The 25468-nt window shown below is 47.1% G+C and overlaps 1 protein-coding gene across 1 annotated transcript in view; it reads left to right on the top strand.

Annotated features, from left to right (window-relative positions):
• PLB1 (phospholipase B1) overlaps nucleotides 1–25468 on the top strand; it is a 138815-nt gene that overhangs the window by 43270 nt on the left and 70077 nt on the right. The window contains 11 exon segments of the mRNA XM_033125525.1: nucleotides 2365–2455; nucleotides 2813–2864; nucleotides 4590–4676; nucleotides 10649–10711; nucleotides 11504–11583; nucleotides 12457–12532; nucleotides 13448–13540; nucleotides 14562–14618; nucleotides 19702–19773; nucleotides 20569–20643; nucleotides 22900–22963. Of these exon segments, the coding sequence (XP_032981416.1) occupies nucleotides 2365–2455; nucleotides 2813–2864; nucleotides 4590–4676; nucleotides 10649–10711; nucleotides 11504–11583; nucleotides 12457–12532; nucleotides 13448–13540; nucleotides 14562–14618; nucleotides 19702–19773; nucleotides 20569–20643; nucleotides 22900–22963 (810 nt within the window).

Here is a 25468-nt window from a genome sequence, read left to right as displayed (position 1 = left end):
TCATTTAACATCAGATGTCCCTTATGACTCCATTCAGTCATCCTGAAACCCTGAGTCCCTTAATGCCAGCTGAATTAGCCTAGTGGGACACTAGAATTGCCCCTGCTTGGTGCTCACAGGTCAGGAAGCCACTGTTCACAGTTAGAGAGAGAAGGCTTAGACCACAATGCACATGCTTGGCTGAGCTGACACTTGTGCCAGAGTAATGACCGAGGAGGCTAGTGCCCTGTCGATTCAGCCAGTGAGTTTCACCAAGGACCTGGGAATTATTTGGCTCCCTGCAAAGGACAGGGATGAAGAAGACACCGGCCCCACCTTCAGCCTTCCCCGTCTAGCAGAGGAGGTTGAGGCCTGGTGTCCAGCCCTCCAGGATCTGATTGACAGGCGGTGGCCAAATTGGCAAGAGGGTCCCCTTGCAAGGGGTCAAAGAGTTCTGAAAGAGGAGGCCCCTGCTGAGTTAGTGACTGTCGCAGCTCTGCCTAGGTTTGGCCCTGTTTACTTTTAAATGGTAGGAAGAAAGAAATGAAGCGCTGTATTTGTGGTGTCTGGGAAGATGGGATGTAGTTTAGACCCCGAAACCACAAATACAGCTGCTTGGCCTGGCTTTTCAATTTGTCTCCTTTTTGTGTCCTTCACCCACCTGGTAACAAGTCCTGACTGCCCCTGCATAAGCAGAGAGTGAGCAGGAGTCCCACCTGGCCAGAGGTGCAGCAGACGACTGGGCAGTGAGGGCTGATCTGGCACCTGAATGTCCCCAGAAGCAGGGCTCACCGTAGCTGCAGTGAACCCAGCCTACCAACTGGGGGTGCAGGGGGGGAGGAGTGGAGGGTGGGTCTTGGAAGCTCAGCTGAGTGGCCCAGCCAGCAGAGAAGCACCTGGTCTTCCAAGGAGAAAGTGCTCCGGGAACACACAGGCCCAGCAGTGTCCGAGGGGGTCCGCCTGAGCTCAGCCTACCTGTCCTTCAATGCCAGAATCCTAGAGCTCTTCAAATCTAGCCATGCCTTCGCCTACCACAGCAGTGTTCAGAGGGGAAACTGAGTCCGGGCAGGGGGTTAGGCTGTGGGGTGGGGACGTGCTCAAGGTTACGTGATCACTACATGGCAGAGTCCCTGTGAATGCAGGTGGTCCTACCCCACAGCCTAGGCCCTTTGTTCTGACTCCTCTGACCACTCAGAGAGAGGCAGAGAGTACAGAGCAGATGTAAAACAAAATGACAAGCAGATTTATGTGAAAAGATCCAAGGTCCTATTTGACCACGAAGAAGCAATACAATAACACCTTTAAGTAGAAAGCACTTCTTTCAAAGACCTAGCACCAGATCTTCATGTTTAGTCATTCACCTTCACAGACTAAACTCTCCTGAGGTGAGGGAGGGAAAGTCTTCTCCCACACACTCACACACACTCACACACACAGTCATGCACAGGTATGCACACACATTGTCCGTCTTCCACTGGCCTCAGAGCTTTCCATTTTCTCATCACATGTGGGAATGGGTTCCTTCTGCAAACTGGTCAGAGCTTAGAAAAGGAAGCTCATGAGTTTGGGACAAGATCGAGTTCCACACAACTTGGGTGGCTGCCCATGCTGGCGAAGCTGAGTGAGTGACCAGTCTCCTGACTTCCAGCCCAGCTCTCCCTGCCCCACCACCCCTTCTCTGTCTGCTGTCTGCACAGTGTCAGCTCCCTTTAAAGGGAGCCCCTTTAAAGCTGCCATCTGGATTCTGCTCCCACGAAGCCCCAGGCACTTCTGGATGGGGGAAGAAAGCAAGGGGGACTGGCAAGGGGGTGGAGGCATCTCCTTCCCCTGACACTTTCCCCACTCTGCCCTCTCCTCTCTCAGGAGCAAGACGCCACTGCTCTTGACAGCACTATTTTTAGCGGTCCTCAGGCTGTCAGCTCTGGGACATGTTCTCTGTGTGTTCCCTGGAGATTTCCCACCCTGCTGTCACTCTCAGGAGGAGGGAGAGGGACTGGGAAGGCAGCCTGCCTGGGTCTTGGTCCCAGCGCGCTTTCCCTGGTGGGTTGATAGTGCACAACAGTGAGAAGCGTCTGAGAGCTCTGGTTCAAATCCCAGCACTTCAGTTAGCCTCGACACCTTGGGTAGGTGGCCTAGCTCTTCTCAAGCTCAGTTTCCCCTTCATATATGTAAGACGCTTAGCGCTGGACCTGACCTAGCACCTGACAGCTGTTACTTTTTAGTCTGCTAATTTCCAGGACCTGCTGTAAGGCTGACCTCACAGCCTGAGGCGCGGTATGGAGGTCCTGCTTTGGAATAGGGGCAGCAACCTTGGCACCTCACCCCAGTCTGTACAGGTGACCTCCAGCTGGCAGAGCCCCAGCCTCAAACCTGCTCTCTCTTTAGTCCTTTCAGAAGTCATCAGACACTTCAACCCCTCTGTTCTGAGGCCCGTGTGCAGCCCTGGGAAGAGTGTACTATCCCACAACAGTGCTAAGTAAGTCCCTTTTCGGGTTCTCTCCAGGGTTGTGTATTCCTGTCAGTCTCGGGCATCTGGGCAAGAGGAATCGGGCAAGGGGTCAGGGGGGTGGCATAGTCAAAGCGGTTTAAAAATAGAGGTCTGCATTAAGTCAAAACCAAAATGCATCTCCTGAGCTGATTTCAGTCTGCCTGACGGGCCTAATTTTAAAAATCAGGTCGACATCTGCCCTCTAGGAGGCAGGGATGGTGGAGTGTAGTCTTGGGCTCCGAGGCTGGCATCTGGGCTGGGGCACGGGGCGAGCTTCCAGCCCTGGGCAAAGTTATATTTTGTCCAATAAACTGTTTTTCTCTCTGCTCTCCTCCCTCTGTGCAGAGACTTGTGGATTCAGGCAAAAGAACTGGTGAGAAGCATGAAGGAGAACCAGGTAAGAATCCGTCTGACTCTGGTTGGGGCTGCCCGTGTCTGCTGCGAGGCAATCCGACCAAACACACCAGCCGTGGCCCCGCAGCCATTGCGCCCTGAACTCGGTAACCAGGCCGGCCTGGGTGCTCCAAAAATGCCTCCTATGGTGACTGGAGGCCATTAAAACACCGGGCCGTTCTGTGCACAGTGGTGTTCTGGGTGGTCCTCCCAAAAGTCAGCAGATAGACTCAGTGACCCCTCCCGTAAGGAGGTGGTTGAGAGCTTGGGTTCCAGAGGGAGACTGGTTTGAGTGGGAACCTTGAATTCTCCACCTATTAGCTGTGCGATATTAGGTAAGGCTCTGAACCTCTCTAAGCCTTGGTTTTCCCATTTATGAACCGGGCATAATAAAAGAGGCTGCAGCACAGGACTTAGGGAGGATTCCATGAGGTGTTGGGCGTCCCTGGCACAGAGGCAATGCTCAATGAAAGCCTGCAGTTGTCATTGCCGTTGAGGTGGAGATTGAACGACCATATTCATTTTAGTTCTGAGTTGGAGTCTTCTGTAACATACATGCCGGGGCCCTAGTACCCACTCTTCTAGCAGTTCACACACTTTTTACTTGGTAACTCATGAGTTTGTAATAAGGATTCTCCAATCTTTGTGCTCTCCTTATGGGCAAGTATCAAATCAGGGCAAGCCCTGCTGCCAAGCTGGCTCTAGCCAAGAGCTGAGCCTGGACCGCTGGAACCAAGGCCAGCTGCTGTCTCAACCAGCCATGCATTCATTAAAGAGCTTAGGCATTAAAACCAGCTTATATAGGGACAGGGACAAATACAGGAACTATAAACCAAAGAGTTGGTTTCCCCCTAACAAGAGAAGTTGAGAATTTCTGGAGTAATCATAACATTCTGGAAAAGCTGGGAGATCTTGAATCCAACTCCGTAATTTTACAGATGAGGAAACTGAAGTCCAGAAGTCATGTGACCTGTCCACGTTCACACAGCTGGTTAGAGCTAAACACTAAAGTGTCTGATTCACAGTCCAGTGCCCCTCAACTCCATCACGCTACCTCTCAAAGAACAAAACACAAGTTGATTTTTGGTTCCACAAGCGACACATGTTTATTACAGAAAAATCAGAAAATATAGGTAAACACAAAGAATCTTATCCAGAGATGACTACTACTGACAACTCGGTGTACATCCCCTTCTCCAGCTTTTCCAAGCACATATGTATATTTTATAAAACAAGGATGTTATTAGATGTAGATAGTTTTTATAGCCTGCTTTTCTCAATATGATATTTCCCATGACAATAATTACATTTTCCAACATAATTTTAATAGCTTCATAGCATTTCATTTTATGAGTGTTTCATGATTTACACAGCAATTCCCTATTTTAGACATTTATGTTGTTTCTAGTTTTTTACGGTTATGAGCAAGGCTTAGTTGTTGTAGCTAAATCTTTCATGTATTCTTATTTCCTTAAAATACATTTTGGGAAATGGAATTGTTGGATCAAAGGGTATGCTCTTAAAAAATACTTTTTGATGTATTTTGCCAATTTCTCTTCTAGAGTGGTAATACCACTTTAGATTTCTACCATATACTTCTTTTGGAAAAAAATCCATAAATATGATTTTATGGGAGTCAGTGTATGAAATTGAAAGACAAGGACAGAAAGTTCTTTTGGTACAAGGTCTTACTGCTCTCTCTTTTTGATGCTGTTGCCCTTTTCTTCAGCAACTTGACTTTCAAAATGACTGGAAGCTCATCAATGTGTTCTTCAGTAATGCGAACCAGTGTCACCTGTGTCTCCCCACCCAACAGGTAAACTGCAAGTTGGGAGGCAGAGGGATTGAAAACAGGTACAGAGTGAATGAACTAAACCTGCCTGATCTACACCTGTCAGGCTGGGCCTGATAGTACCTATTTCATAGTTAAGATAGGTGGGTGGATGGATGGGTGAGTGGGTTGTTGGGGGATGGATGGATGGATGGATGGATAGATAGATGGATAGATAGATAGATAGATAGACAGATAGATACATAGATAGATAGACAGATAGATAGATAGATAGATACATGTCAAGCACCATATACAGGGACAGGCGTTTTTAACTTATGCATACTTCATATCAGGAAAATGAAAATTGAGCTACAGATAAGTTGAGTCAACAATCATTCTGCAACTGAAGAAAATAGGCTTCCTAATTAAAAATCATTTTTCCTCTTTTAACTCTGATTTCGTTTAAGTACTGAATTTAGGAAATAAAGCAGGATGTGTACTCTTGTTATCACCTCTTGAACTCTACTACACCGTGAACTCTAGTTGAAACGGGAAGCCTACTGTTTATGTAGGTAGATTGTATTCTCCAGGCTCTTTAGCTTTCCTGGAAACAGGGCAGGAAAGATGTGGCTTCATTTATTATTTATGTCGGTGACAATCCAGGACTTCATTCTTTGTTGAAGATTGTCAGGATTAGAATCAATTGAAAGTGTAAGGGGTGGCTTAGATACCTAGGCTACAGTGATATAAATGGCACACAGACTCTTCTTCAGGAGTCTGAAACTGGCCCTGCCACTTATGGCAGACCAAGTACCTGCCGACTATCCTCTCAACCACCTTCCAGGTCTCTGCCAGGCTGTGGCACAGGCATGGGTTGAAGTTTCTTTAGGTTCCTTTACCCTTCTCCCATAGCATACACTCTGGCCCTCCTCCAAATGCCCCGTGGTCCGCCTGACTCCTGGCCCATCACTACACCCCGCTTCCTTTAGTGATGTTGGGTCCTGGGAGAATGCTGACAGAAGCCTACCTTCCATGACCAGCTCTCGTTGAACAATATTCCTGCAGATCTCCTGGGTTTGCAGCATATAGATCTTGAAGGTTCATTTTACTGCACCCTCTGTTTTCTCCCATGCCAAGGGAAATTTACATGCTCTGTTTATTCTCTGCCACCTTTCGGTCATTATGTACACCAACATTTCTTCATGATTTTACACATTCATGCATTAAAGTGCTCAAACAAGCATTTAGGCATTGCTGTATGCCTCTATGTATCCACTCATTCATCCTTAAGTTGCCTATTTATGTATAATTTCATTCTTTCTTTATATGCAGGCAATGCTGGTGTATTTATGATGAGTATGTTCATGATAGCTCTTGTTTGAGTTTTTTTTGTTTGAATGCATTCATTGATGTTTACACTTATTTATGATTTCTTCCACATTTTTTTGCATTCAAGCATTTCTATGTGAATTCTTGCATTCTTTCCTGTATTAATACTTTCAAGCACTCTTGATCACATGATGCATTCCTGTGTGCATGTATCCATTTATTCATTGTCTACTTTTATTAGTTTTTAGTGACATATGCAATGCACAAATGTTTTCTCCTTTTAAGAAACTAAAACATAGTTAAAGCTAAAATACCCTTTGGCTGCCACCTTCAATCCTCTCCCTTTTCATTTCCAAGCCTTATACATATCTATGAATCCTAATATTATTTTTCATGTGTGTGAGAATGAGAAAGATTTACTATGAATAGTACTACATCATATGCACTATTGAGTTTTTCAGTAACCAAGTATTTTTGAGATTTAGTCACGTTAGTATGTATGGATTGAATTTATTTGCTAAATAGTGTTCTATTGCGTAAATTTACTACATTTTATTTCATCATTTCCCTATTGATGGTCATTTAGGTGTTTCTAGTTTTCTACTATTATAAATAACCTTGTTTATTTACTTCAACATATGTGCTTTTCTAAATACGGTGATTTTCAGATTGTAGATTGAAGTATATTATGAGTCAAAAATCAGTTTCAAAGATTGCAACCAAAATTATAAATATAGAAATAGAATAAACTATAACATATCAGTATTCATTGCATATGGCAAGGTAAGTGTAGGTTCATGATTATTTTTGCGTCATTTCTAGATAGATATGTATCCTGGGTTATGATGTGAAACATCTAACACTGTGGGTCGTGTTCAAAATAATCTGAAGAAAAGTGCCTAGCGTAGATTCTTAAACATAGAATTATTGCTCATTTGATGCACATACTTTAAGTTTTAATGGGTAGTGACTATCTAACTGCCCTCCAATGTAGCTGAACCCATTTATATTCTAATATTCTGGGACCAATTCCAATGTGCGGGGTGTTTTCCACACCAGCAAGCAATTGTCAGACACCAGCTGGGTGTCCTACAATTCAACTCGATTCTGACACTGTCTACCTGGAGATAGTTCAGATCCCACAGATGAAGGACTCCTACAAGACCTCCCTCCCACTACACACACACACACACACACACACACACACACACACACTCACACTCACTCACACTCACTCACTCTTCAGACACCAGTACAAATTTCAGATTGTCACCTAAGCTTCTGACCAACTGGTTATAGTTTGAAGCTTCCAATAACCCCCTCCTTGGGTTCGGTTAATTTTCTAGAGCAGCTCACAGAACTCAGAGAAACATTTTACTTACTAGATTATCAGTTTATTACAGAAGGATATAACTCAGGCACAGCCAGATGGAAGAGATGCATAGGGCAAGGTATGGGGAACGGGTAGAAGGGTGCAGAGCTGCCATGCCTTCTCCAGGCACCACTTCCCCAGCACCTCCATGTGTTTACCAATTGGGGAAACTCTCTGAATCCATCCTTTTTGGTTTTTACGAAGGCTTCATTACATAAGCATGATGGATAAAATCATTGGCCATTGGCAATGGATTCAACCTCCAGACTCTCTCGCCTTCCCCAGAGGTCAGAGGGGTGGGACTGAAAGGTCCCACCTTCTAATCACATGGTTGGTTCTCCTGGCAACCAGTCCCCATCCTTAGGTGAGGTCCAAAATTCACATCATTAACGTAAAAAAGACACCTCTCATCAGGAAATTTCTGTGGTTTTAGGAGCTGTGCCAGAAAAGGGGATGGAGACCAAATAAATATTTATTATAAATCACAATATCACATATCTCACCAGTGTGTGAGAGCACCCATTCCCTATCACCTTTCTGATATTTGTTAGCAAACTTATTAATTTTTGTCAATATGTGAAATTCCCTCAAGATCTAGTCATGTTGCTATACACATATGGATTGAGTTTATTCACACTTAGCACCTCATACTTTTAACTGGTTGTAAACACGTAACAAAAGTTATCATGCCTTACTCCTAGTTTCTAAATGGCTACACACCAGTGACTTGATCTCCATAAATTTAGCTCATTGTACCAATGCTTATTGGCATCAACTCAAGTTCCCTCTTTATTGCATTTTGTCTTTCGTCTTGATTTTCCTTTTGCACAAAGGCTACCAAGGCTTTGGAGCCTAGAATAAATCCCACCTCCACTTCTATTTCTCCCAAAGGACTTTGTGGCTCCTACGTCTGGCTCTCAGCCCTTTGGCCTGGGCCTGCCAGCTCCTCTCTTCACGCCACCTGTCCCATGTCTGCTGCCCAGACCCATCACTCACCTCCTGGTATTCCTGTGGGTGCCCCTGGCTACAGGTCCCTCTTCAAGCTCACCCAGTGGCTTGGCTCACACCCCATCAGAGAAGCCCTTACACAGCATTTTTGCATCCCTAAAGCACATCCCAGGCACCGTCTCTCCCTCAGGCCTTGTTCTACGAGTCCCAAGGTGCCTCTGAGCACAAGGGCAAGGCTGAGAGGGGGGCTCCAGGCTTCTAGATGACTTCTCAGAGCAGCCCTCCCTTACCTGTGTCACAGGTAAAGTTTCCTGAAGTCGTTCATATGAAAAAAAGGTGTTTTCCTTTTAAGAAGAAATGATACACTCCCGTCTGCCCTTCGTAGGACCTGGAATTTTTCTTCCCTAAGAGGCCTTTGCGCTCCTTTTATAGGAAATAGACAAGAGCCCATGTCCACATTTATTCTTTAGGGGTTTCTTAAGACCAAAGTCCTAAGAGAGGAAGAACAGGAGCCATCCACTAGGCAGTGACAACGCTTCTTCGGGGCTGCTATGGTGGGTCCAGCTATTCAAAGGCAGGTGTTTCAGAGGTAACTGGTAACCTGGCTTATTGCAGTGGCGTGGGCATGCGTTTAGGGTCTGCACTCTATTTACTGCTCTCCAGTTAATGGCTAGTTTCGTTAACAAGTTAAGATAAAAAATCAGTTAAGAGAAGAGGGGAAAACAATGAAGGAAGAAAACTCAAAGCCAATGACAGTGCAAGAAAATATACACATTTATTTGTTGTAAATGCCTTTAGAAGCAGGTACCCACATTTTCGAGGGTACACTGGCAGGATGATTCAAGAAACCTAAAAGGGTGTGATCTTTTGACTGAATACTCCTACCCCTTAGAATGAATCCCAAGGAAATAATTTATTAGAAAAAGCTAAGTCTTGTCTCAGGCACAAGGTTGATAATAGAGTGTCCTTCTGATTCTGGGGGCAAAAGATATAAATGGAAACATGCAAGTTCATTGGGAAAAATAAGCTTTTTCCTGACTTTGGGTTCAAGGGGGAGTTTATTATGTGTGACCTTAGAGACGAGGGACATTTTATAGGAGTGCAATGTCTTCCACTAAGAAACAGGGACAGTCAGTTGGTAGCCAAGTGACAACCATTCAGTACCTGGAGTGACTGGGTGGGCCCCGTCTGCAGGACTTCAGGACTTCATTCTGCAGTCCTGAACAAGCACCTTAACGAAGAGGTTTCTAAAGCAGGGTTTGCAGTCGGGGGGAAACCATGCAGGGATCCCCAGTGTCCCTGGGGAAGAGGGATCCCCTGGATGTGGTATAGATGGGCAGCGAGGACCTTTCGAGACAGAGTTCCCAAAGCTCTTCAGAAGGACGAGTGAGTTGTTTAATGCCGTGCTCTGGGAGAGACTCACTTAGACTGAAGAAGATGAGGCAAGAGTCTTCATTGCTGGCTGTGGCCACAGAGTGAGCAGAACTAGCTTCCAGAGGACAACCTGGCACCAAAGCACGGAGTTGGGAGTGGGGAGACTGCCCTACAGGCGGTCCCAGCCCGAGGGACAGTCAGCTGTCTCCAGAGTCACTGCCTATGTCCCCCCAGGAAACAGAACAGCTCCTGGGCCTTCCTTGTCTTTCTGTCTGAGCCAAGTCACCTCAGGGGATAGCCAGTTTACAGGCAGCGTCTTGTTATGAAATTTATTTCTGTTGGCTGTTTTTTGTTTGTTTGTTTTGTTTATTTACCCTGAAAAGGTTAACCAGTGTCTGTTTTTTTTTTTTTTTTTCGTTTTTCTTTTTTACCAGCATCTGTTTTTAAGGTGCTCTTATTTACTTATTTTCATTACTTGCAAAGAATTGGGTGGGTAGGGGATATCTTGAAATATTCCGTGCAGGAGGCCTTTTCTTACTCAGGGAAAATGTGGCAGGGGAGGTCTAGGAAAAGAGTGCCACGTAGAAGTTTTGAGGTCCATCTGGGTCCTTAAATCCAAGTGTAATCATGTTCCCCCTTTAACCTGATTTTCTTCAGATAAAAGTGTTAGTTTCTGGGAGGAAGTCCTCTCTCCCATCCCTTGATGTGATTTTTAGAATTGTCTTGACCTTGAGTTTGCCCTTCCCTAATACGGAGCTTCTCATTTGGTGGAGGTTGGTTATTTTCCTGGTGAATGATGGGTTGGGGAAGTCAGATAATGGACAAAAATCCTAAGAAGCTTTGGGAACTCTCCCCTCGTTTGCGAGAAACTGGGGCTAGTTAGGGCCTTTGGCACTGTTGAGGGCGGAAGTTGGGGAGAAGAGAAGCCAGGCCTGTGCGACCCCCATGTTGCCTGTCCCAACCTACACTCAGCACATTTCTCCTCTCACAGCAAAGACACATGAAGGCTAGCATGGACAAGCTGACTAGGACACTGGACTACCTGCTCCACGAGGTAAGGCTTGCAGCTTCCCCAGCTCTGTGGGACCACGCACCCAGAGCTTTCTTATGGATGCCTTCTGTAGCCAAGAGAAAGCTGCCCTTCCGAGGGCTGGCAGGGCAGGTTCTGGTTACTCTCAAATGGCCTCCACTAGGGTGAGAAAAATGGAGAGGTGCCAGACCTGCCATGAGAGAGATCAAGGCCCTAGGGAAAGGATCTGGAGGAGCCAGTCTTTTACCCTTTTAATGAAAACCCAGGTCAGCTAGGGAGCCCTTCATTCTTACAAAAGGTGTTTCGGACACAGACTTCTGGGGGAGGAAGAAGGAATAGAGCACAGTTCTTCCTGGGGGACTTGGTGACTCCACTCTCTCTGGAGGCCTTTCTGTGACTGCGTCTGGGCAGTGATAGCCTGGATAGGCCTTGAGAACCTTCAGGGCTTCCCTTTCTCGAGTGACCACAGTGAACTGCAAGTTCTGAGACTCCAAGGGGAACTCTGTGGCTCGCACCCACCCCTTAGCTCCCGGGGGAGGCAGTGTTTCTGTTGGAGGGGGCCTTGAGTCCTGGCATCACCATGGTCCTGCTCCTCTGTTGACACGTGGTGGGAGGTGCCCTGCCCATCATGAGGGATGGTGAATGACACATTTCTGCACAACCAGCAGGCTGGCAGCTTTGGAAAAACCCCAACGAAATACCTGTCAAAGAGGCTCCATCATGCTCAGCCAGACCCCAAAAGGGCTAAACCCGGGGTTCCCTGGCCAGTGATGGTGACTTTGCAAATGTTCATTTTTCTCTCTTGTCTTCTCTTAGGTCCCCAAAGCGTTTGTGAACCTGGTGGATCTCTCTGAGGCTGTAGGGGTGTCTCGCTGGCATCAGGGGACCCAGCTCAGGTAAAAAGGGGAGTGGAATGGGACCAGCATAGGTTGAATGGCTGCCAGGTACCAGATACTGCATGGGGCACTTCACGTGCGTTAATCCTATGAGGGAAATTCAAAGGATAGAAGCTGAGAGAGAGTAAGCGATGTGTGCGAAGCGCACGAGATCACGCAGCTAGTGGGTGAAGTCCACCACGTATTGTTTGGGGGACTGAGTCAAAGGATGAACTATTCAGTCTGGCTGATGTAGTGCCAGTGACCGGCCCCCACCACAGTGATTTGAGATTTTAAAAAACAGGTTTGGCAAAGCATCCACAAGCCAAGAAGTGATAACTTCTAGAAATTGGAAAGAACAAAATTTAGCCTAAATGTATTTTACCTTCACAGGACACGATTCTCGTATATTTCTGATATTTGTCATAGAATTTAAACTCCTTTAACCCAAGTCCTAAGATTTCTGGGTTTGCACCCAGAAAAGAAGTTCACGTGAATAAAAGTCAGGGTAGAAACTGCTGAAAGTGGTGGCAATGGAAAGGAGGGTTTTGAAGAGAAAGGACACACAGAGTCGGGGGAGGAAGAACTGGAAGTGGGTTTCTGGTGTGGAAGCAATGAGGGAGGCGGTGTATCATGAGGTGGTGAGAGGGCGCCTGACTCCATATCCCTTCCCCACCCCGAGGAAGGGACAGTTGGGAACCAGATCACAGCGTACCTTTCCACTCTACCCTTTATTTTCTTCAACATGTGCTTCCTTCCTTTTGCACCCTCTAAGACTTCCAAATTCTCCTTCCCCACTCCCTGGGCAACGCCCAGGTCCCTCTGGCTCCCTTGTTTTCCCATGGGCAGCCTGAATGGCCTCCGCTCACATTTCCTGCTTGTTTTAACCTGCAGCTCTGCAGCAAAGCCCTGCCACTGCTCAGGGGACACCTCGAAGCTGTCCAAGGTTGTGTCACAGTGGTTCTATCAGGTGAGCCCATTCTGGGAAACTGGCAGGTGGCTCCTAGGGCCGGGGTGTCATGGAAGAGGGCGGGGCGGTAGGGACTATTAGGGTGCGAATTTGCTATAGTAGGACTTCTCCAACTGAGTTCAGGTCCAGAGACAGCTACTCTCAGTTCACTCCCCGTGATGACCCTGTATTCCTGTCTGTAAAGTGGGGATGACAGTACTGGCAGATTGGGGTGGGGTGGGGGGCCGAGGGGACAGGGAAAAGGTAGTAAAGGACTTTGCAGATTCCTTCAGAAACGGTTCTGCTTCTCATCACTGCTTACACCACTGCATCTGTGGCTGGTGAGCTGGTTTTGCCCAGACTGGGCTTTTACCCCAGACTACAGCCCAAGGGCAATCCAGGGTTCCCAAAGATGTGCTTTCTAGTTTAGAGAACAGACCCCAGGAGAGTGAGGATGGCTCAGTGGAGGCCACCGTCCCTATCAGCACATGGCTCACTGTTGGCATGTGTTCACATGATTTTTGTTTAAGAAGAAAGTTATATATAAGCTGTGTGGCACTTCTCTCACTCCAGAAATAACATGTTCTGAATGGTAAATGGCGCATCCCTCTACAGAACGTGGCCCTTGGACAGAGCACGGGGGCCCTACCCGTGTGCCGGGCTGGTGTAGCCTTGAGCTCCCAGAGAATATATTTCAGGTCTATCTATCTCTGGTATTACCTGAAGCTGGGGCTTCGGAGGAAAATGAAAACCCGATTTAGTTCATCAAAGGGCCTGAAGGGTGAGACAAGAGGGAGCTTCCTAATAGCCTTCAATTCAGAACAGCGCGTGATGGTGACTGTGACCGCGGGGCTGCTGAGAACTCCCTGGTCGGACCATGGGGCCGGCTGTGGCTTGCGCATGCTCCTCAGTACACATCTCTGCTCCCTTCTTCAGGAAAGCTGGGACCGTCTCCTGGCCTCCAGCAAGTACAATGAGCAGGAGTCCTTCGCAGTGGTTTTCCAGCCCTTCTTCTACGAGACACTCTCGGTGAGTGAGGGTGGCCGTGAGAGCCTGGCCCACACACGCTCCCCCTCCCGCCCAGTTGGGCTTCACCGAGCCCAGGATTATAGTCTGGGGGAGGGGGGGTGCTGCTATTCTGTTAGACTTTTTTCATGATTTTCCCACGGGCTTGGAGAGCTCCACAAGGCAGAGCGGCACCGAGGTAAAGAGCATGGATACGAGCCAGACGGCTCCTGGCTCTGAAATGGGCCAGCTGTGTGACCTTGGGCAAGGTGTTGGAACTCTGTAGCTTGATTCCTCATCTGTGAAATCAGTGCCACTATTAACATTCCCTCCCTCTAGGGTGGTTGTCAGGATCGCATGAGGAAATGTGTGTGAGGAACTTAGAGCAGGGCCCGGTGCTTGGGAAACCCTCAGGACCTCTTAGCTATTGTGACTTTTCAGGGTAAGAATTTCCAGGGCACCACATCACCCTCCTCCCTCTGCAGGGAGGGTAGTTTGTGTCACTTCCCCCACCCCAAGGTCACTGGGCAGATGCCCCTGGCCCCAGTGGAGTACCATGGTGGTGTGTCAACGCATGCTCAGCAGGGTCTCTCTGACACGGCTGAGGCTTCGCTGTGTGTCTGGGACAGTCCCTCCCTCTAGGCTTCTGCCTATTGGAGTCACTGTGCCCCCTCCAGGACTTAAACGATGTTTAAATAGTGGTTTAAAAGGAGGGAGAGGAATATCAGCTCCCATCCCCTGCTCCTGTTCAGACCACATGTGACACTTTCCTGTCACCGCTCCTTCTGCTATTTAATTCCGTTATGGAGAACCGCCTGATAATGACAAGCAGCCAGAGGTTGACCTGCTCCTGCAATCCCTCACCTCTGAGCCCTGATTCCAGACAGCAGTCCTCTAAGTGCCCGCCATTATTGATGTGGAAAGGGGCTGAGAGAAAGAGCCTGGACAGATCAGGACCACCCCATGCCAGGGAGAGCCTCAAAGGGCATGGCAGGTGCACCCCATCGTTGGGGGCGCACAAGGTTCTTATCTGGTTCTTTTTCAGAGGCAACGGCCACTTCAGGATCCCACCACACTCGCCTTGAACCTCTGGAACAACATGGTGAGTGGCTAGGGTCCCGGGAGGCTGCTGTGCCAACTGGGGATTTGACCTACAGAAGGAGAGGCAAGGCTACCACCACTGCACCTACTCTGCCCTCTGCTTTGAGGCAGGAGCTGCAGGATGCCAACAGGATCCCAGGGCGATGATTCTGGGCCACCAGGGAGCCTCCTCACATCTGGTGACAGCCCAGCTCTGGCAGCTGGGAGTTTCACCTCCTTGTCTCAGGGCTGAGCTGCAGCCCTGACAGTGCAGCCCCAGTCCCACTCTTCCCAGAGGCAGGGAAGTTTCCTCGGAGTCTGTGTGGGAGACTTCAGTTGGAGTGGGGCACTAGGGAACGGCTCACACAGCAGTTGCAGGCCAGCTTTCCCTCACTGTACACTTAAGTGCCATGGTGTGGTTTCCAAGGCCCAGGATGGTGCCTGGGATGCACGTGGACTTTAGAGTGATGAAGACCTGGGTTCAAATCCTAATTCTGGCTCTCAAAAGTTGTGTGCACTTAGGGTCTCAACTCCCTTTCTGCAAAACCCAACACATGTCAAGTGTATAGCTCACTCCTGACCCACAGTGAGTACTTGATACAAGTTGGCCCTTTTTACTAGAACTATGACAAGCTTTCCCCACACCTTGAACGTTGCCCAGGGCTATCTGGGATTCATCAGCGGATGGAATATAATGTCAAAACTTTGAGACTTTCCAGGGCACCAGACAGAGACCTGATTTTGCCATTTACTTTTTTCCCCATCCACGCTGCCCTATTTTTAGAATTCCAGTGACAGAAACTTGGTTTTCTTCTCCTTTGGATTAGAAACTTTCTTCTCCACCTTTTCAACTGATGTACTATGCTGAGTACTACGAGCAGCTGAGTTTTAGTATGCATTTGCCAGTAAGACAGAAAGCAGAAAAGGGGGCGGGACCTGCCCCGGACAGCCCGTATCAGTGGCAACATACTGTCCTTGAAGAAAGCGTTTCTTTGAACAAGGACCCTTGTCAGTGAGCCTGACCCCTGGGTGGAATATTTCCCCCAGGAAATTGTTGCTGATTTCCTGTGAAGGGCAGAGAAAAGGAACCTGACCTCTCCTGCAGGAGCTGTCCTCCCTCTACCCTCTCTCTCTGGGCGAGAAGGGCCCATTATTCCAGCTCAGCCAAACCTATCTCCTCCTCTTCCTATGTCACCTCTCCCCCAAGCAACAAAAGGGCACCTACGACATGCCTTGCCCTGTACCCAGGAAGGTACAGACACACACCAAATGAACTATGACCTCATTGAGCCTAGGGTGTAGCTGGAAGGGTCAGGCGACCCAGAGGAACAAGAGTAAACTTCCACTCCGCCAGCAGTGATGTGCCGGGCTCTGAACCCAGCCAGACGTGATACGGGCAAGAGGTCAGGAGAGCCCCCACGATGGTGAGATTTGACCTTGTAGGATGTGTCAGAGGAGGTCAGGACAGACATTTTTATCCGGAGGACATTTATGAGCCAAGGACATGGAGAAAAGGAGCCCAATGCATTAGCAAGAGGCAGCAGGAGGCTGGTCCGATGAGAGGAAACCGTGGGGATAAGGGAGCCCCGAGAGCCAACGAAGCACCTTGAACACCAGAAAGAGAAGCTGGGGACAGCGGATAGGGAGGAAGGGCTCCTCTCTCCCTCTTTCTCTCTTCATCTCTCTTGCTAGTGAGTGTCACCAGTGGTGGTGGCAGCGGCGATAGCTACCTTTGTTGAGCCTGAGTAATGTCCCTTCACACAGGCATGCACAGTGCCAACAGCCCATTTGAGGATGAGCACAGAGAGGAACAAAAGGTCTCACACTCAAGGCCAAAGGACTGGGACACAGTAGATGTCACCAGGCTATGAAGAGAAAGAGGTGGCTTTCCTGGGTGGACAGTGCCCCCGCTCTCTCCAGACCTGCCCACCCGATTACCAGTCATTTCCCAGTGAGAGTTCTCAGGGTTCTTGCAGCCAGGCCACAGAAAAGGGAGGGGTCTCCCCAGGCGTGTCTGTCCCCTGGCTTCCTCACCGGGGAATGGCCAGATCATCCCATGACTCCTGGAGCGAGCACAGTGGCCAGAACGCATGGCCAGCTCCTGCAGACATGGACTAGTCCATGGGAAACTGGGAGTGTAAGCGATTAGGGCAAAGGCCATTGGGTGAGGAGCCAGAAAACCTGGATTCTGGTTCCAACTGTTTTCGGGCGTTTCTTGAGGTGAGTCATGTGACCTTTCTCGGTCTCCATTTTCTCTATTTGCCAAAAGGCTTTAATGACCCTCAGCCAGCCTCCAAGGGCCTTGGGAAAATATAGGAGCGGTTCACCCTTGGGTTCATCTTGTGTCCTCCCAGGGACATGGGGAAGCCAGGAGCCTCTCTGCATTCACCTCCTTCAGCCCTGCTGTGCTGGGCTTAGCCACAGAGGTAAAAGCCAGATATGTCCGTCCATGCCCACATTCGCAGACACACAGCCCCTCATGTATGGGGAGCAGAGAGAGACCAGCGGAGCTGCTGAGACCGCAGGGGCCCAAGTCCTACGCTCCTGTCCTTCCTCACGCCCAGGGCTCAATGGTAGGGGTGGCTGTGCAGGGCCATGCCAGGGTCTCCCCCCTGCCCCCCGAAAGCCCCGGCAGAGGCGTAAGCTCTGAGGGCCTGTGGAGGTCGAGTCCACACACTTGCGTGCTTCTGAAACACACTGTCCCGGCAGAATGAGCCCCCGACACAGAAGCTGAGCTCCGGACATAAAGCTGAGGAAGATTTTGTGTTGGGGACATATTCCTTTCCCTAGGCCCTTCCTGCCTTCTCCTCAATGTTTTCTGATCATGTTTATACAACAGTAATTTTTAAAAGACCCACCTTTGGGGAACTCGTTTCCCAGATCCTTCCAGCCATCACTGACCCCCACCTTGTGCCAAGGCTTGTGCAGGGTGCGAGAGCCACAGGGCAGGATGAGAACCCTCAGAAATTGCTCCCAACTGAGTGGGCATTCTACGTGGACAGAATGTCTAAGGTCTCCTTCCCACCCCTCCCCCACCCCAGGTAATTTCAGGGCATCAGGGAAGCGGTACACAGCAGATATGAGTAATTAAAAGGCTGAAAAGTGGAGTAAGAACACAAATATTCCTGGCATGTGCGTGCATTTGTGTGTTGCGTGGGTGGGAGGAGAGACACGTCAGGAGTCGTTTGAAGAAGCACATCATTCTCCATCCTCTCTGAGGACACAGGGTCAGGGTGGGTGTAAAGGGGAGCAGTGGAAGCAGGAAGGATGTAGGTGAATGATGAACATTTAGGACAAGGTCCTTAATGAAAATGGCTCTATTGGGAAAACCTATGAATTTTCCTTCTTTGAGGACCTTAAAAAAATGCTCTGCTGTATCTATTCTAACAGAATCATTAAGATGTGGCTCTTTCAATGTTTCTTTCTAGACTCTACCGTGTTTTCCTGAAAGCAAGATTGGGTCTTATATTAATTTTTGCTCCAAAAGACACATTAGGGCTTCTGTTCAGGGGATGTCATCCTGAAAATTCATGCTAGGGCTTGTTTTCTGGTTAGGTCTTATTTTCAGGGAAACATGGTATTATTGATTAAATTCTTGAAAGACTGAAGAGAAGAAAGCAAGCTAGATGGACGCCTGGCCACCAACTCACTAAACGCTCCCTTCCAGAGCAGGCCTCAGCACTTGGAGTGGGACCTCCCATTTCTAGGTGTGTCTACCATCAGAATAAAACTGAAAGAAACTGGAGGCCCCACTTCCTCCTCCAGCCCTTGAGCTAAAGCGTTGCCACTCCTTTTCCAAATGATTAATTATACCCTCTTACCATATTTGGTCCATTTGGGGGAAGACCCAGTCCCAAGAAGGGTAAAGTTCTTTCCTGCTTCTTGTTTAGTGGGCACAGATTCTGGGATAAGATATTGCTGAAGAATCTCAAGTTCTCATGGAGAATGGCAAAGCCCGTAGCTGAGCCAGACAGGCTGCTCCAGCCTGTGCCCTCCGGCCTCTGTGCCCCTGTCAAGGTCCTTGGAAGGGAAAGTGAAAGACAAAGGTGTCAGGGGAGCCTAGCACCTGTGGGCAGGCAGGCTGACAGCAAACACGAGGTTCTGCCATGGTAGAGACAGTGCGTGCAAAAGAAAATATGTGATCTCTCAAAGCCACTCTTTTTAAGTGTTTACGTACATAAAGTGATCATTTAAAATAACAAAAGGAATTTTTAAAAAATCGATCCTGCATCAAGTTCTTCAACTGCCTTCACTTTCCCCTCGTCCCCACAAGGCTTTCATGTGAGCTTTATCATCAGCTCGTGTCCCCTGTTGGTCCACCGCACCCTATTTGTTGACGTTGTTAGGTAGGCTGTGGTTATCATTTAAGTAGCTGCCTGTATCAGAGCTGATGCCACCATCACGCATTCCTAAATCACCAGACATTCTAGTTGTTTGTGAGGGCGGAGATCGTGCTGTGTCCCATGTCACTGTACTTCCGTGTCCCAGTTCAAGATGTGAGACTTGACCCGGGACCCATAAGTGGCTTCACTCGCACTTGTATAAGCAGTTCTCAGGACATAGAGGGTATCTTTCGTTCCCTACTGGACATGAGTTTACACCCACAGAGGGGAGGCGAGCCCTGGGTCGAGGGCCCGTGCTTTACACAAGAGCCATGTGTTATCCTTCCTTGCCATCCTGCTCTCCTCTCCAAGGGAAGTTGAGTCAATGAGCCAGCCAACAGATGGGCAGCAAGAAGAGGGGACAAGAAGGCAAGCTGAATAACCGGTCCCAGGATGATCAGGAAGCCATGTGACTCACTGAGACATGTGGTTGGATCCAGGACACCAATGTCCTAGCCCCAGTCCGACCTCTCTGGGGTTCAGTTTCTCCTTCTGTGACATCAGGATGGGGTGGGCTAGGAATCATTCATTTCTCTCGTGCATATGGTCCCTACGCCAGAGTTTCTGACTAAGCAGGTCTGGGATGGAGGCTGGACATTTGATGCTGCTGGTCCAGAGTCAAGCTCTGAGAAATGTTGGACAAATGAGGCTTTCTCGGTGGTACCCAGGGAGGCTGCCACCTGTGCATAACTTTTCTGTTCTAAAGATCACCTTCTTTTCTAGATGGAGCCAGCAGGAGAGAAAGATGAGCCAATCAGTGCAAAACAGAGGAAGCTGGTGAAATGTCCCTCTCAGGTAGGCAAGGGCTGGGGAGGAGAGGAAATCTTTTGCTGAATTGGAGAAAGAATTGGGGTAGGCTTTGCTGTGAAGTGGGATCTTACCTGGCTGGGACATAAGTGCATTTAGAATCTTAGGTCTGTTCTTCTGAGCCTAGGCACAGATTTGCATTTTTGGCACAATTAAGGTTTACGCTTTTGGGCCAGGAGAGCCGTTTTAGCAAAACTGAAGCTCTCTCCACGCCTGTGGAGGGCCTAGCAACAAAGCCGCATCTCACCTGACCCCAAATGTAAAGATGGGTTTCTTAAACATGTACCTAATATATAGTAGGCATATAATTAATGTTTGTTGCTGTATAAATGGATAAGAAAAATAACATAAATGAGTAGAATTCTTTTTAGCGTTTAATGCTAGTCAAAGTTTTGGCTTTCTTGATGAATTGGTAAGTTTTTTGTGACTACGTTATGAAAACTATATAATTCATCCTGTTTCCCTCTTTGCTCTGGCTGCCAGGAAGCTTACAATTAAGTTCTCTTTTCATGGAAATATATGTACTTTGCCTGGTAGCATGGACCTCCTGGTAGAGAGCATGAGATGCTGACTATTGCAAATGGAAAATTTTGAAGCATTAATGGTTTCCTTCAGGGAACTCAAAGGCAGTAGTACAGAGAAGAAAAGCCAGAGAATGGTTTTCATTTAAACGATGGTATGAATGTTCCAAATTAGCCAAAGTCATTGCTGGATGATAAAATCTGATGATTAAATGATACAGATCTCTGGGTCATGGTTACAACAGATTACTTTTCTCTGCAGGAGAATCCGTATCTGTTCACCTACAGGAATAGCAACTACCTGCCCAGGTTGATGAAACCCCATGGGAAGCTTGAGGTATGGAGAAGTTTTCTGTGATTGATAAACATGCTAGTGAACCAGGGGCCATACCCCTTGTGGAGTCTTTGGGACCTCCCTCAGGGTTCTTTCTGTCCTGAAACCCCAGGAGCAGCATGGAAAGGGTGAAGGAGCAGGTGTGTTCCTGTTTCCTTGATGCTTGAAGCAGGTCTGCCCCGTGGCTCTGTCTCTAGAAAGGCCTCTCTACGGGGTGTGTGGAGGCTCAGCACAGCCTGTTCCCTGTCAGTTTTGATGTAAGGCAGGATTCTCCAGGCCCTTCCCAAATATCTGACAAGTCCTTTGAAACTCACCTGAGGCGTTAATCTGAAGAGAATGTTAAGAAAATGCAGAGAAATGTGGTGAAATCTAAAACCAGACAGCATGGAGACCAAAAGGCCTCAGAAATTGGTCTACACCTCATATCTACTCACGTCTTTGCTTATTGCTTATCTCGTGACTCTTTCTGATACTTCCTGTCAAGATTAGATAGGGCACCCTGCACTCCCCGGAGGAACCGAGAAACTCTTGTGGGTTGATACCCTCTTTCTCAGAGGACTGGGGACTGAGATGGGTTGCGACAAATTCCGTCCTAGTACCACCCCTGTCTCCCTATTGTAAAATGAGGATGAAAGTTGCTCAAGGTGATAACCTCCACCGCAGAGCCCAGGAGATACAGTGCGAAAGATTTGACTTATCAACGTGTCCCACACTTTCTAACTACCATTGGCAATGAGGGTATATCTGAGAGGCAGCATGGCACAGTAAGGTAAGAGAACAGGCTCTGGGTTCAAATCCAGGCCCTTCCACTTACTGGCTCTGTGTCAATGGACAAGATACTTAACTCTCTCTGTGCCTTGTTTTTTTTAATCATAGTCCTACCTCATGGAGTTGTTATGAAGTTGTAATAAATAATAAGTATAAAGCATGTCTAATAGATCAGGCATTCGTAAGTTCTGTATAAGTGTTGCTATTATCATGTGATAATAGGGAGTGGTACATTCCTTCTGGGTACAGTTATTGCTTACCTGCTATGTACCACTCGCATACAAGGTCAGCGAGGGCAGGGACTCAGAGCAGGTACCTAATCATTATTAGTTGAAGGACGAAGTGGGTGGTGGAAAGATGGGTACTAGACATAGGAGATAAAAACATCAATACAAAACTTGCTTGTCCTAAGGAACTTGGTCTAGTGAAGTCAACCAGTGATTATAGCACAATGGAGTAAGTGTATAATTAAGGTTCCCATGGAGTTTTCTGAGAACGCAGAGTCTGAGCAACTAACTCAGACAAGAGAGAGTTGAAGAAGCCTTCCCAAAGAGTACCCATGACCTTAGGCTTGAAGGGTGACTAAGGCTGAGCCCGGTGAATGGGTGTGTGGGGAAATGGAGAGAGGGAAAGGGAAGGGGAGACTAGAGGTAAGTGCTTGAGCAAAGACGTGGAGGCATGGAGAGTACCCAGAATTGGGTCAACTCTGATGGTTTAGAATATCTGGGGCCTCTTAGGCCATGCTAAGAAGGATGGATTTTATGCTGATGTTAATACAGAGTAGAAATATATTTACTGTTCAACCAACAAATACCAGGGGTGCCAAAAAATGTATTCAAGTGGACACTTTGGTCAACGTTGCTCAAGCAGTAGTTCGCCATAATCAAAAGTGTCTGGACACTGATGGTCACCACTTTGAGCACCTCTTGTAATTGCAGAAGCCAAATGTGACTTATATTCGTCTTTTGTTATCAGTATATATGGAGTATGACAATTTTAATACAGTTTTCCTTTCTTAAAATGTGTATACATTGTTTTGGCACCTTCTGTATTTATTGAGCATCTATTGTGCACTGTTCTAGGCTCTGGGGATACAACAAGACCCAAAACAGATAAAAACCCCTGCTTTCACTGAGAATTTGGCCAGGGGAATGCCACAGTTCTGTTATGTTGAGAGAGAGATTCCTCTGAACGGATTCAGAGGCAGAGGAGGAAGCTCCCAGGGCCGACGTTGTGACCACTGCAGGATTGCAGTAAATCAGTAACAGGCCTGTCTTAGGCTGAGGTAGAGGGTCTAGGACAGAGTGGACATGTTCGGGAACATTTGGAAAGGATGTTGTAGACACCCGGATATGAATATTGAAGGAGAGGGAGAGATCTTAAAAGATACTTAGGTTTCTATATTAAGTGATATTTTCCAAAGTAGTGATCCCACTTCTCACCCAAATTTCCATGTTCCCTTCCTGCTTATTCCTCTTTGTCTCCTTTCAGGTGAATGATGGAATAGAAATCAAGTGCCCTGACAAGGATCCCTCCGACAGGATTCCCACCTCAGGTACACGGCTTGAGTCAAGTGATTTTTAAACTCATTTGAGGCCTAAGTAAAGTAAGAGCAACCTTAGGATGACAGGACTTTCTGTACAATCTGATATGCACCAAGATTTTTCAAGGATAATAAAAGTAGCTCTGAATGTACAGGTACACCTCGTCTTATTGCACTTCATAGGTGTTGCAGTTTTGTGGGGTTTTTTTTTTACAAATTGAAGGCAAGAGTCTCTATCAGCGAAAAGATTACAACTCACTTTAGTGCAATACTGACTTTATTGTGGGGGTCTGAAACCAAACCCACAAGTTCTCCAAATTATGCCTGCATATTTGTAAGTTTATGCCTATACTTGATTACTCTTTAACTAAAATGTGATATGCTATGGTGTGGTATGATACGATATGATATGGTATGACATGATATGAGACGAGATGAGATAGGAGGTGATAACATTATCAGAAAGCATTTACTAAGCATTACCAGGTCGTGGTTAGCAAAGAGCACAGTGTTACTTCAGTGAGCTGATGTCATTGTCCCTGCCTTTAAGCCTTGATGAAGTGAATTTGTTCTCCAAAAAGCAAAACTACCTCGAAGCAGGAAGCAAAAATAACCAGTCCACGCTCCCTGTTGGAGCCATATGCAGGATGCACTCAAACACCACACAGAACAGGAAAACACGCTGTCTTATTTTTTTTATTTTTTTTTTTTTAATTTATTGGGGTGACAATTGTTAGTAAAGTTACATAGGTTTCAGGTGTACAATTCTGTATTACATCATCTATAAATCCCATTGTGTGTTCACCACCCAGAGTCACTTCTCCTTCCATCACCATATATTTGATCCCCCTCACCCTCATCTCCCACCCCCCACCCCCCTTACCCTCTGGTAACCACTAAACTATTGTCTGTGTCTATGAGTTTTTGTTTCTCATTTGTTTGTCTTGTTCTTTTGTTGTTTTTGGTTTATATACCACATATCAGTGAAATCATATGGTTCTCTGCTTTTTCTGTCTGACTTATTTCGCTTAGCGTTATACTCTCAAGATCCATCCATGTTGTCACAAATGTTCCTATATCTTCTTTTCTTACCACCGAATAGTATTCCATTGTGTATATATACCACAACTTCTTTATCCATTCATCTGTCGAAGGACATTTTGGTTGTTTCCATGTCTTGGCCACCGTAAACAAAGCTGCAATGAACATTGGAGCACATGTGTCTTTATGTATAAATGTTTTCAGATTTTTTGGGTAAATACCCAGGAAAGGAATTGCTGGGTCACATGGTAGTTCTATTCGTAATTTTTTGAGGAACCTCCACACTGCCTTCCATAGCGGCTGCACCAGTCTGCATTCCCACCAACAGTGTATGAGGGTTCCTTTTTCTCCACAGCCTCTCCAACACTTGTTACTATTTCTCTTGTTGATGATATGCTGTCTTATTAATGTGCCATTTTTACTGCTGTTCAGTATTTCCAAAATGACTGTTGTTGGGCCATGAAAATGAGAGTCATGGAATGTTCTAGGCAGAGACCTTCCCAAAGAGGATTTGCCTAAGGCCGAGCCTTTTCCTCAAGGCCAGCCAGTCTGGGAGGGGTGGCTGTGTGCATGTGACTATGGGAACTCACGGGAGGGCTGCAGGGTGACCTGCACAACTCAAATCACCAGCCCAGGAGCAATTCTGCAGCAGTGAGGTAGGGTCCTGGAGGATGACTCATTTTTTCTTTTATTGATTTGTTCACTTGTTCATTTATTTATCAGATGCTTTGTTGAGTGCCTCCTATGTGCCTTGCAAGGTAGAAAATTAAGTTTGGAGCTGTCACAGTGACTAGCAGGAATCTTTCGGGGATACAAATCTTTGTCGTCAGGTTGCCTCCTTTTGCAGAGTGTTAGAACAAATGAATGCCGTGGCTGTCAGCCTGCACCTCACGCATGTCTCAGCTCTACACAGTCAAATAAAGCCAAATGACCGGCAAGTCAGTCAAAAATCTTCTGACCCAAACTCTGGTGTATAACTGGCTCTTGTTCTATGTTGCAGAATAAAGGAATAGCTGATCAAGATCTTACACACACACACTCACATTCTCTCACACTCACACACTCACACTCTCACTCAGTCTTTTAACTTTTTCCACCACACTTGGTGACAACTCACACCTATTGGCTAGTTTACTAGCAGGATTTTAGTGGCAGGAGCAAATGACTAGCTTCATGCGTAGGCCCTCCAAAACTCCAAGATGTACTTATATATGTAGGTACTTATGTATGTGTGTACGTACAGAGAGAGAATGTGGATGTTTTAATAGCCGTGCTCTTTGCAGTGAAATATCCATCTCCTTTTAATCTTATCGTTCTGAAAGGATGAGCTGTAAAGTATTTTGCAATCTGTCTAGATTACGTTCCTGTCATGACAATGATAACCAACCAGTCCCTGAGAGCCTATCTCAACATCAAAAAGCCAAATAAAATGTGAACCTCTCCTTTGTTCCCGGACCCTGACGATTGTTGGTTATT

The sequence above is a fragment of the Rhinolophus ferrumequinum genome, chromosome 13 (assembly GCF_004115265.2).
Source record: "Rhinolophus ferrumequinum isolate MPI-CBG mRhiFer1 chromosome 13, mRhiFer1_v1.p, whole genome shotgun sequence".
In the NCBI taxonomy this organism is placed as follows: Eukaryota; Metazoa; Chordata; class Mammalia; order Chiroptera; family Rhinolophidae; genus Rhinolophus; species Rhinolophus ferrumequinum.
This window is presented reverse-complemented; position numbering and strand designations above follow the sequence as displayed.